Source organism: Eupeodes corollae, chromosome 2 (genome assembly GCF_945859685.1).
Source record: "Eupeodes corollae chromosome 2, idEupCoro1.1, whole genome shotgun sequence".
Taxonomy (NCBI): domain Eukaryota; kingdom Metazoa; phylum Arthropoda; class Insecta; order Diptera; family Syrphidae; genus Eupeodes; species Eupeodes corollae.
This window is the reverse complement of record NC_079148.1, coordinates 83,728,646-83,741,223: the sequence shown is the minus strand read 5'-3', so window position 1 is coordinate 83,741,223 and position 12,578 is coordinate 83,728,646. Positions and strand designations below refer to the sequence as shown.

Below are 12,578 nucleotides of genomic sequence, written 5' to 3'. Positions count from 1 at the left end.
ATTTACCCTGATTTTGGAGCCAAACTAAATGAAGTACCGTCTTCATTAAATATTGGAGCCGGCTTATCCAAAATATCTCTAGAGTTAATTTCTATAGTTTTTTTTTCTAATCACGGAACCATTTTCAAAATTTTCAAAAATATTTCAACGTTCTTCTCTCGTTATTTCCACTAAAAAAATGGTTTTATTCTTTTTTCGTTTCTTAAATAACATTCAGAACCTAATTGGTGAGCTTAAATGCAGCTTTGCATTTCTCATCTTCTGTAAGAACAATAATTGAAAGAATCACCAGCTCAAGCCCATCAGAATTTCTTCTATTAATCCTATCATGAAGTGTAGATATGGGTTCTCCAAGCAATTCTTAACTACACTGTTGTTCTATATGCTTTTTCGAATTTGTTTCAATCAAATCATCTAAGTTCAATTCAAACTAACAGTTTTGAAAATGTTGATTCTAATAGCAGCATCAACATTGGCAGCATACACATTTCCTTACAAGAAACTGAAAAGGCTTTACCTGATCTTACTGAAGATACTTCTGCCGGTCCCGATGAAGTTCCAGCTGTAGTTCTAAAGAATTGTGCTTCTTCGATTGCTAGGTTTTTGTGTTTTATTTATAATACATCGGTTGAAAAAGGAGAATTTCTGAGTGACTGGAAAACTTCCTTTATTACTCCAATATATAAAAGTGGTTCGAAACAAGATATTTCAAATTATAGGCCAATTAGTAAATTATCAGTGATTCCTAAGTTGTTTGAAAAACTTATTTGTGATAAACTTAGTTTTCTGTTAAAAGAAACAATATATCCCTATCAACTGGCTTTATGTCTGGAAGGTCAACTTGCACAAATTTAACACTTTTCACAAACTATGTTCTAAATAATATCGAAAATGGTTATCAAGTGGATGTAATCTTCACAGATTTTGCAAAAGCATTTGACAGGGTAGATCATAATTTATTGATACATAAACTTAATCAAACAGGTTTTCATTCCAAAATGCTTAATTGGTTCAGTTCGTATCTTAAAGAACGCACTCAACATGTTAAAATTGATTCTACAGTTTCTAAATCAATAAGGGTGACATCTGGTGTTCGAGATTAAAATATAAAATAGTTAAAAGACCTATCACTAAAATCATTGTATTATATATTTGACTAAAACGTAAAGATGGCAACACTAATTGTTCTTATTTTTACATAATTATAAATTACATAAGGCGCATCACGCCACACAAAACTGTTCTCTTTAACAAGTTGCAAATAATTTGTATGTACCTGCTTATGCGAACGAAGATCAAAGAAGAATATAAAAACCTTAACTGTCTTGTTATGCATTCTCAAATCCTAGCTGATTATTAACATTATTCGTAATTAAACCATCATAGAATACAGTCCACTAAAACTTTGTGTGTTTTTATTTTATTTAAAAACTTGCGAACATTTTTTGGTCCTTCGAGCCGGATGAAATTAATTCTTTTTAAAAAACTAAATAAAAGTTATTAATTTGAATCGTGTGCCTATGCTGCAATAATATAAAGTGCCTAGCTGCAAAAGAAAAGAAAAAAAAACAAACTATTAAGTGTAAATCGTGCGACCTGTTGCTGTTGCCGGTGTTGGTGATCGTTGCTTGTGGCTTGTGTACGAGTACAGTTCCCGTTGCTGAAATTAAGATTGCCGTTTCTTGAGATACCGTTGCTGTTTCTACAAAAGGAATCCCGTTGCTGAAATATAAGGAACCATCGCTGTTAAATCAACTAAATTATAAGAGAAGTATACCTATCCAGCCATAAGGTAACATTTAAAAAATTATATTATTTGCGAATTGAACATTTCAACAAAATTAAAATAATATGGACGCGCTAAAGCTTAAACGTTCTCGTTGCAAAGGCACTGCAACTAGGTTTGAGAACTTTCTCAACACAATAACCAACGAGACTTCCATTCATGAAATACAAGCTAGGTTAGACAGAATTGAAATTCTCTTTCAAGAGTTTGTTAAAATTGACGATGACATATTAGAGTTAGGTGAGGCTCCGCCAGACAGGGAAACTGAAATGGCAGATTTTGAGAATAGGTACTTCAAACTAAAGGCCGAATATACCAGGCACGTTTCTGAGCGTCAAGCTGCTGCCCTAAGCGATGAACCACTTCACAACTCCACTGTTGTTACTAGAGATGCCTTTCAAAAGCTTGTCGATCAACAAACAACATTTTTAGAGCGCCTGAGCAGCACTTCAGTAGGTTCAAGTGAAACTAATGCTATTCAACGGCTAGCGGAAACGCTTAGTCAGAGTACTTCCAATCGCCAAGAGGTTCGTTTGCCTCATCTTCAAATGACAAGTTTCGATGGTCAATATGATAAATTTAAACCGTTTTGGGATATTTTTGACACCACTGTCCACAAAAATGAGCGTCTTAGCAAGGTTCAAAAATTTCAATATTTAAAGGGTTTACTAAAAGGGGAACCAGAGGAGATGATTAAGCACCTAGCTGTGACGGAAACCAATTATGAGGAAGCTTTAGGAAAATTAAAAGAGCGTTTTGATAAACCATCGCAAGTCATTGAATCACTAGTTAAAACATTTTTTGACATTAAAAGGATAGACTCCTCGAACGCGACACTGCTTCGCTCAGTTGTTAACACCTTTGATCAGGTCATACGAGGTTTAAGGGCATTAGGGCCAAGAGCAGAGCGACGCGATCCATGGCTGATTGCACTTATACTAAAAAAGGTAGATAGTGATACCCATAAAGCATGGGCTGAGCATGTAGTAGAAAAGGCTTATCCAACAATAGAAGATTTAACAAAGTTTTTGAATTTGCGTTGTGATGCATTAGAGATAGGACCGTCGACACCAAGCGTTAAAACTACAGGTGCGGCAGCTCCTATAAAATATAAATCAACTCGTGCTTACTTGTCTGCCATCGATAATGCCTGTCCAAAATGTTTAGATCATCACCATCTGTCATACTGTCCAAAGTACATAGTATTAGACACAGCAAAACGCAGGGAATTCGTTAATACTAAAAGGTTATGCTTTAACTGTCTCAAAGCTAGACACACAGCAAATAAATGTCCCTCCAAACATTCTTGTGAGCAATGTCATTTGAGACACCACTCTTCTCTACATGTGACTTACAAACCTAGCGCAAGCTCTACTGCTTCTGCCCATGCTGGCACATCTACCCCTCCAACCTCAAACAACCTAGAGAAGCCAAAAACACCTGAAGATAAAGCGATTCCCACTACAGCTGAATCCAGCGCTCTTATTAGCAATCAAAATTATAATCTTTTGTCCCATGGCTCCGAAGCTTCGAACCAGTTAATAAAATTCAATGCTTTGCTTCCAACTGCAATGGTCTTCGTAGCAGATTACCAGGGAAATTTACAACGCTGTAATATTTTACTCGACTCTGGATGTCAAAATACTCTGATAACATCCGCGTGCGCCGAGCGTTTAGGTCTTCCCAGACATCCAGCTAATGTTAAAATCCTAGGGCTCTCAGCTAGCAAGGTGGGTGTTTCTAAAGGTAGAACCAACTTAAAAATATATTCCCATTTTAATAAAAAACTCTGTCTGGACATCTCCGCCTTAGTCTTCGGTAATATAACGTCGGATCAACCATCTGTGCCAATCCAAATAAAAACATGGGACAAGCTCAACTGCTTGGATTTGGCGGATCCCCATTTTAATGAGCCAAAGAAAATAGACATTCTCCTGGGAGCTGACTACTTCTTCTCAATTCTTTGTAAAGAGCAGGTTATCCAGGATAAGGTAGTAGTTGCCCAAAATACTCTGTTTGGGTGGGTAATTTGTGGTCCCCATTTGGCTGACTCGGAAGTCCAATGTAATATATCGACTCAAGAAAATGATCTAAACAAAACTCTGCAAATGTTTTGGAAAACTGAAGAACTACCAACTAGAACGATCCCACCTACAAAAGATGAACAAAAAGCAGAAGAGATATATCAAAATACAGTGCAACGTAATGAAGCTGGTAGATATTCAGTTAGACTCCCCTTTAATTCTCAAGGTCAAGCATTAGGACACTCGTATACATCTGCCGAAAATAGACTCTTCGCTATGGAGAGAAAATTTGCTAGAAATAATAAGCTTAGAGACGACTATCGACACTTTATGTCCGAATATTTAGCTTTAGGACATATGGAACTTGTTTCAGAGGCAGAAATAAATAGGGAAAATACCAAGCTGTATTATTTGCCACACCACGCTGTGTTTAAAGACAATAGTCTTACTACTAAACTTCGCGTTGTCTTTGATGGATCCTGTAAATCTAGTAGCGGGAAGTCTTTAAATGAAATCTTGTTACCAGGTCCACCTCTACAACAAGACTTGACTACAGTTATATTGCGTTATAGGTGCTTTGAATACTGCTTTTCAGCTGATATAAAGCAAATGTTTCGAATGATTGAAGTACAACAATGTGATCGCGACTTCCAACGCATCTTATGGCGCGATTCCCCAGATCAACCTATACAGCACTATCGACTTACCACAGTCACTTATGGAACTTCACCTGCCCCCTTCTTGTCTATAAGAACACTTCAACAGCTAAGTTTAGATGAAGGTCATCGATTTCCTTTAGCTTCTAAGGCACTTATAGAAAATTTCTATGTCGACGACTGTATGGCAGGTGCAAATACTATTGATGAAGCAAGAGAACTTGCGTCACAGTTAGACCATATGCTCACGGCTGGCGGCTTCAGTTTAAGAAAATGGGCTTCGAATCGTCCAGAAATTATTTCGAATATACCTATAGAAAATAGGGTTAGCTCTGTGGTTGAAGTTCCAAATGAATTTAACATCTGCTTATTGGGAATATCGTGGAATCCTGTAACTGACTGCTTCTTATTTGATGTTTCTCAAAAAAACCCAGATTTAACCACAAAAAGAAAGCTGTTGTCTGAAATATCAAAGATCTTTGACCCCTTAGGCTGGGTTTCTCCAACTATAATAATGGCAAAAATAATATTGCAAAAATTGTGGCTCCTAAAGATTGGATGGGATGATAGGTTACCTAGTGAAATAATTGAGGAATCAACAAAATTTCATACTCAACTTCATCTTTTGAACCAAATTAATATTCCACGAATTCTATTCACACAGGAAAATAAGGTACAATTTCATGGCTTTTGCGATGCTTCTTCAGCGGCATACTCAGCTGTAATTTACTGTCGCAGAATACTATCCGATGGCTCTGCTTCTGTTAATATAGTAATGGCCAAAACTAAGGTTGCACCGCTGAAAGAGGTATCCATTCCCAGGCTGGAGTTATGTGGAGCACACTTGCTTGCTGGACTTTTTGAATTCCTAAAAACATCTATCAGAATCAAGGATGATTCCATCTACTGCTGGACGGACTCGAAAATAGTATTGGCCTGGCTGTCATCTCATCCTCGAAAATGGAAAACATACGTGAGTAATAGAACATCGTTCATATTAGATTCCATCCCACATGCTCGGTGGCTACATGTTTTATCAGGAGACAATCCCGCTGACTGCGCTAGTAGAGGTATAACTCCATCTGTTTTAATACAACACAATCTTTGGTGGAAAGGTCCTTCTTGGCTTTCATTGAGTCAAAACCATTGGCCAGATACGGAAGCTGCAACATATTCAACCCAAGAAGAAGAGCGTTCAAGGGAACAGATGATTCTTCAAGTCACAACAAAGGTCGTAGGAACAATATCTGACTTAAATGGGAAATTATCTAAATGGATTAGGCTATATCGAGTCCTCGCATACTGTTTTAGATTTTATTTAAATTTGAAAAATAAAAAATATGATAAATCTCCTTTAAAGGTAACCGAGCTACAACATGCAAAAAACGTTCTTTACAAATTCTCCCAAGAAGAATCATTATCTGATGACATCAAAAACCTGAGGAATAATAATTACGTTCAAGCTAACAGTAAACTAAAGCGGCTAGCTCCGTACATAGATGATAGTGGGGTTCTACGAGTCGGCGGACGACTTGACTACCTGGAGACTGATTTTGACTGCAAACACCAAGTTATATTACATAAAGATCATAGCCTTACAAGAAAAATTGTGACGGACTGTCATACGGACAATCATCATATTGGAGTCACAACTCTGATTGCCACCCTTCGGCAGAGCTATTGGATCGTAGGCCTACGAGATCTGGCAAAATCTGTTGTGCATCGTTGTACAATTTGTCATAGGCACAGTAAACAAACCAGCAGTCAATTAATGGGCAACATTCCAAAATATCGACTTCATGGTATTTATCCGTTCTACGATACTGGCTGCGACTACGCAGGTCCCTTTTTACTAAGGCAACACAATGGCAGAAGAGCTCCAATAATTAAATCTTACATTGCTCTCTTTATATGTCTTACTACGAAAGCATTACATTTAGAGCTAGTAAGTGATCTCAGTACCGATTGCTTTTTAGCTGCTCTAAAACGTTTTGTTGCTAGACGAGGGTTATGTGCTCATATCCGCAGTGATAATGGGACAAATTTTGTCGGGGCTGCCCGACAGCTCGGTGAACTACACCGACTTTTTGCGTCTTATAATAACCATATCTTAATATCTGATTTCTTATCTTCAAAGGGTATCCAATGGCATTTCATCCCCCCTGGCGCTCCTCACTTTGGTGGTGCTTGGGAGTCTGGAGTAAAACGAGTCAAATTCCATCTAAGACGAGTTATTGGTCAAAGTACACTCAATTTTGAAGAGATGACAACACTTCTTACCCAAGTTGAAGCCATACTTAACTCTCGACCGCTCTGTGCATTATCTGACTCTGATGACACCAGCTATTTGACTCCTGGTCATTTCTTGACAGGGCGTCCACTAGTAGCTATTCCTGAACCTGACGTAACCAATGTAAAGATGTCTCTACTGGCACGATGGAAGTTGGTGCAACAGCTCACCCAAGGGTTTTGGTCAAAATGGTCATCCGAGTATATTTCCTCTCTGCAACCAAGGCAGAAGTGGAATAAAGCGGAACCAAATATCAAAATTGGCGACATCGTTCTTCTTAAAGACGAAAATCTTCCACCTGCTTACTGGAAGATTGGTAAGGTAACTGCAACCCATGCTGGTGGCGATGGTTTGGTGCGGGTAGCTACCGTCCGCACCAAAACAGGATTATTCAAAAGGCCTATGACAAAGATAAGCATACTACCCCTGGATGATTGAATGTAATTCAAGGCTGGCGGAATGTTCGAGATTAAAATATAAAATAGTTAAAAGACCTATCACTAAAATCATTGTATTATATATTTGACTAAAACGTAAAGATGGCAACACTAATTGTTCTTATTTTTACATAATTATAAATTACATAAGGCGCATCACGCCACACAAAACTGTTCTCTTTAACAAGTTGCAAATAATTTGTATGTACCTGCTTATGCGAACGAAGATCAAAGAAGAATATAAAAACCTTAACTGTCTTGTTATGCATTCTCAAATCCTAGCTGATTATTAACATTATTCGTAATTAAACCATCATAGAATACAGTCCACTAAAACTTTGTGTGTTTTTATTTTATTTAAAAACTTGCGAACATCTGGAGTTCCTCAAGGAAGCCATCTTGGTCCTCTCCTGTTCCTCATTTTTATTAATGATCTACCTTCTGCTTTTTCTACCTCATCATGTCTTTTTTTTGCAGATGATCTTAAAATATTTTCATGTATTAAGAATCCGTTTGATTGTTATCTGTTACAAGAAGACATTAATAGGCTTTCGCAATGGTGCAATAAAAACAAACTTCTTCTCAATGTTTCGAAATGTCAAAGTTTTACGTTTACTCGTTGTTTATCTCCTATTTTGTCTGATTATGTTTTAGAAGATATCGTGTTAAAAAAAGTAAATGAAAAGAAGGATCTAGGCGTTATTTTTGACTCTTACTTAAGATTTAACAAACATGTTGATTTTATAGTCAACAAAGCTAATTCAATGTTAGGGTTTGTTATTCGGAATTCGAAAGATTTAAAAGACCCGTATGCTCTCAAATCATTATATATCTCATATGTTAGATCAATTCTATATTATTGTAGTGTAGTCTGGAATCCCTGTTATATCACGTACTCAGTAAGAATTGAGAGAGTCCAAAAAAGATTTACTCGATTTGTTGTTAAAAGGCTCGGTTGGAATATAGAAAATATGCCTCCTCACAAAATATCTTCAATCATATTTATAAGAGATATTTTATGTAATCGCATCAATTGTTTGTGTTTGCTCAATTTGATCAGTCTTTATGCACCAAGTCGTTGTCTAAGAAACCGAAATCTAAATCAATTGTTCATACAAGATTATCATACTACTAATTATGCCGCAAATGAGCCTATTAATCGCTGTATCAAAGAGATTAATGCTGTTATAGTTGAATTTGACTTTAATTTTCACTATACAAGAGAAATGTTCAAAAATATCTTAAATTTATATTTTATTAACAAATAATGTATGTACATATATGTAAACAAGTTATTGTACGTTTCGTAGGCTGTAAGAGTAATTGTAACTCGATTGATGAATAAATAATAAATAAATAAGTGAAGATTTGTTCATTTTCCATTTCCACCTAAATATACGTTGATGCTCATTGAGAAAATAAAATTAATTTGATGATTTAATTAACATAACAACTTAAATTCAATTATCTCAAAATCCTCTCACACATTTTCTAACAGTCATCTTTCTTTGGCTATCACTATTCATTCATGGAACTTTGAGGTACTTTTTATATTACTGGTGAGTAAATTTATTTCCAATACTTTAGTTTACTGCATTAAATTATTATTAACGAAATTAATAGTTTTAAAAAATGGTTGATAAACACGCATTTATTAATATATTTATTGAATTCGTTAAAAAACTAACGTTAAAACTTAACACTAATTAACATTTATTCTTAGATTAATAGATTTACAAAGCTTTAAGCAATTTCCAAAAAAAAAACTAAACTGTAGTGTTGAAAAAATTTAATTTAAATGATTTACTTTTAAAATGATCGCTTACAGAATATACCACAAAGTAATACTTGTTGTAAACTGAAATCAATTGGTTGAGGAGACTGTTTTTACCATAGTTCGATCTTGTTGATGTTGGACGTAAAGGAGCTTGTCTTCTAATACTTGAACGGCTATAAATAAAGTTTAATTGTTCCAAGATTGATGGTGATATGACTTACCCATTGATTCATTTTTTAATAAAGCATAGCTGAATGTACTCTCTGTGCTTAGAAAGCGATGGAAGATTTATGAGCGTAAGCCTATGAATTTAGGGTGGAAGTTCGAGACTATTGGACCATGGGAAGGAACGGAGGCAGAAGCGCTTGAATCTTCTTTGAACTCCTTCTATTCTCTTTATATGGACTGAATAAAAAAAGGAACCATATTGTTGGTAGGCTACCCTGCCTAAGTGACAGAGAGTGAAGCTTAATTGAAATAGCTGGCAAAAAATACAACATTCAGACAAACATTTACTTTTCAAGGTCAACAATTATTGTAAAATACATTTTTTAGTGGACAATTTTATTATTTCACCGGATTGTCACCAACAAACAAAAAACTATGTGTTGCATTAGCAGTTCTTTTCTTTTACACCTTATTACCTGATGGGGTTTTCCATGTGTAAAATAAACCGATTTATTTTTGATACATATATACATAGGTAGATCCGCAAAAACAATTTGCTCATTATTTGAAATTAGAGGCAATAAGGAGGGTTAATAAGGAAGGGATTTAGAATAGGATAGGAGCGGGGAGGATTCAATGACCAGCCCATAAGTGTAGGCCAGAACTAGGATGGGATAAGGGGTATGGGAGTTGGGATAGAATGTCCACTACGAAGGCGATGGCATGCTCGCGATGCTCGGCTAAGCTCGCCGGATGAGGGGGGTTCTTACCTTCGTAGAAAGACCTCACCTCTTTCCATAACTAAAATTGTATGCCATTACAAAAAAACCTAAACGATCCCAAAACTTTACATTAACACATAACTCTAATAGAACAAAACAATTTGTACAGACTTGCACACTACAACCAAAGCACGACTGCCAAACTACCACTTCACGTAAAGAACACAGGACAACCTACACACCACCACCAGACACAGGACTATCGACCCACTACAACCGACACATCATCACCAGACACACTAACAACAGACAACACGACATTCACGCTGGACCTGACACACTACCACCCGATGATGCGACATTCACGCCGGACCTGACGCACCTCGGGGACACTGCGGCTGTTGTTGCAGCATGGCCGTTCGACTGGCTTTTTCTTTCGAACTCCCCTCTCTAGTCTGTGAAGCTGAAGTTAACGTTGTAGAACCCTGTTCACTGAAGAGCATTATCCAGTCCTACCACACCTCCTCTGAAAATTGTAATAAGCACTCCATAATAACTAAGTACTGAACGCCAAAAGTTGATAAAATAAAAAAACGTAACAAATTGACTACACTGTAACGTGACTTACATTTATCTTAAACAGACTTATAACAAAAAAAAATGGAATATATAAAAAAAATAAATAATGATATCGAAATTTGAAAATTGGAAAATTAGAAAAATTGAAAATTTGAAATAACTTAAATTTATATAAAAAAAAAACCAAAGGAAAATACAAAATTTCTCCTTAGATGTATACATGTACCTAGTGCACCTAATCCACAAACAAAAAAAAACAGGGACTTTCTCCGTGCGAGAGACTTAAGGAGGAGACTTAAGTGCCCTTGTTCTTCCCGGAAATCTACGCCGTCTTCCTTTTATGAAGCGGCTCTATACAACCTCTTTTATCCTACCTACAAAGAGCTCTCTATAGGTAGCTAAGGGGATGCAAAATGTTGCCTCTACTTCGACAGGGAGGGATATGAGGAACCTACGCCGCCGCCGCCGCCGCCCCGACGAACTCTACCCGTAAAGCATACTCGACACAAAAAAAAAATAACGACGCACTCTAGACATATATACTGATAAAAGGAGGTACAAAATAAAATCGTTATAAATTTGAATAATTGTTTTTTCTGATGTCACGTTACTAAATTTTTCTTGGTTATATGTTGATCAGATGTATATATGTATCTATATATATATATATATATATTATATATATATATATATATATATGTATTTATCTAGATATATAAGCGAATGTTAGAATCGATTCGCCAGTAACCGAATCCTTTTCTCCTATCCCGCCGGATTGGCGTAAGTGATAACGAGAACGCACGAATATATATATATATATATATACAGATAACATACTGATAAAAATATAAGAGTGAGATTGGTTTTGGCTAGTAAAGTTACTTGAGGATCCGGGTCTATCGACGGATCATTCCTGGGTTAAGCACAACCTTGGGGATGAAATTTTCTTTCTCTAGGACCGTCGCTCGCTCCTATGCCAACCACCGCACCGACCGCCAAAACTCAATCTCACTGTAATACGTATTTTTGATTTCTTATTTGTTCCTATTATACTATAACTAAAAGTGTAACTCACCCTCAGCTATATTTTCAAACTCTTTTCCTCTTTATTGTATTATCTGCTTTCTTTGTTCACTTAATATATGTATATTGGTCTTAAAAATAACTTATATTATCAGATGTATATATGTATCTATATATATATATATATATTATATATATATATATATATATGTATTTATCTAGATATATAAGCGAATGTTAGAATCGATTCGCCAGTAACCGAATCCTTTTCTCCTATCCCGCCGGATTGGCGTAAGTGATAACGAGAACGCACGAATATATATATATATATATATACAGATAACATACTGATAAAAATATAAGAGTGAGATTGGTTTTGGCTAGTAAAGTTACTTGAGGATCCGGGTCTATCGACGGATCATTCCTGGGTTAAGCACAACCTTGGGGATGAAATTTTCTTTTCCTCTTTATTGTATTATCTGCTTTCTTTGTTCACTTAATATATGTATATTGGTCTTAAAAATAACTTATTAAACCTTTAAGAAAGAAAAATTTAATTTAAATTCTTAACGCGTTAGACGGACAACGAACCTATTTCCTTTTTTCTTATGCTTTTTTTTTTATTTCACTTCTTTTGTTTTGTGTCACTTTCAAATTTGTATAGATGATTTCGTCACCCACTCTGAACTACAAGTGACTTCTAGTCAAGTTCCTTTAGCGGTTACGATCTTCAATTACCGCATAGTTTATTATTTCCCGCAATGTTCACTAACTACTCTTTCTGCACCGTCTGGACCCTTGCTTTAAAGCTCAATTTTCACTCTTATCTAATCCTTTCTTATTTTCCCCACCTTTCCCAATTCGCATAAACTTTCAATTAAATATTTAGTTTTGTGGGTATTGTTGTTCCTTTCATACCTATAAACATATATCCGTCGCCTCTGCAATTCCTTCGTCCTCCTTTTATACCATCTTCTTTATCCCTATTCTTTACTTCTGTCTCTTTTTCATGACATATGTCTATTTCGTCCCTAATTGTCATGTCAGATTGTCAGTGATTAGAATTAGGTAGGACATAGAAGTTGCATGCCCCGGAAAATAAATAAACATACAAAA

General features: G+C 35.9%; 1 protein-coding gene across 1 annotated transcript; it reads left to right on the top strand.

Moving 5' to 3' along the window:
• Window positions 1–1,851: 1,851 nt before the first annotated feature.
• On the top strand, window positions 1,852–7,194 carry LOC129945092 (uncharacterized). The gene has a single exon (XM_056054750.1). The coding sequence runs from the start codon at window positions 1,852–1,854 to the stop codon at window positions 7,192–7,194; it is 5,343 nt and encodes a 1,780-aa protein (XP_055910725.1).
• Window positions 7,195–12,578: the final 5,384 nt, after the last annotated feature.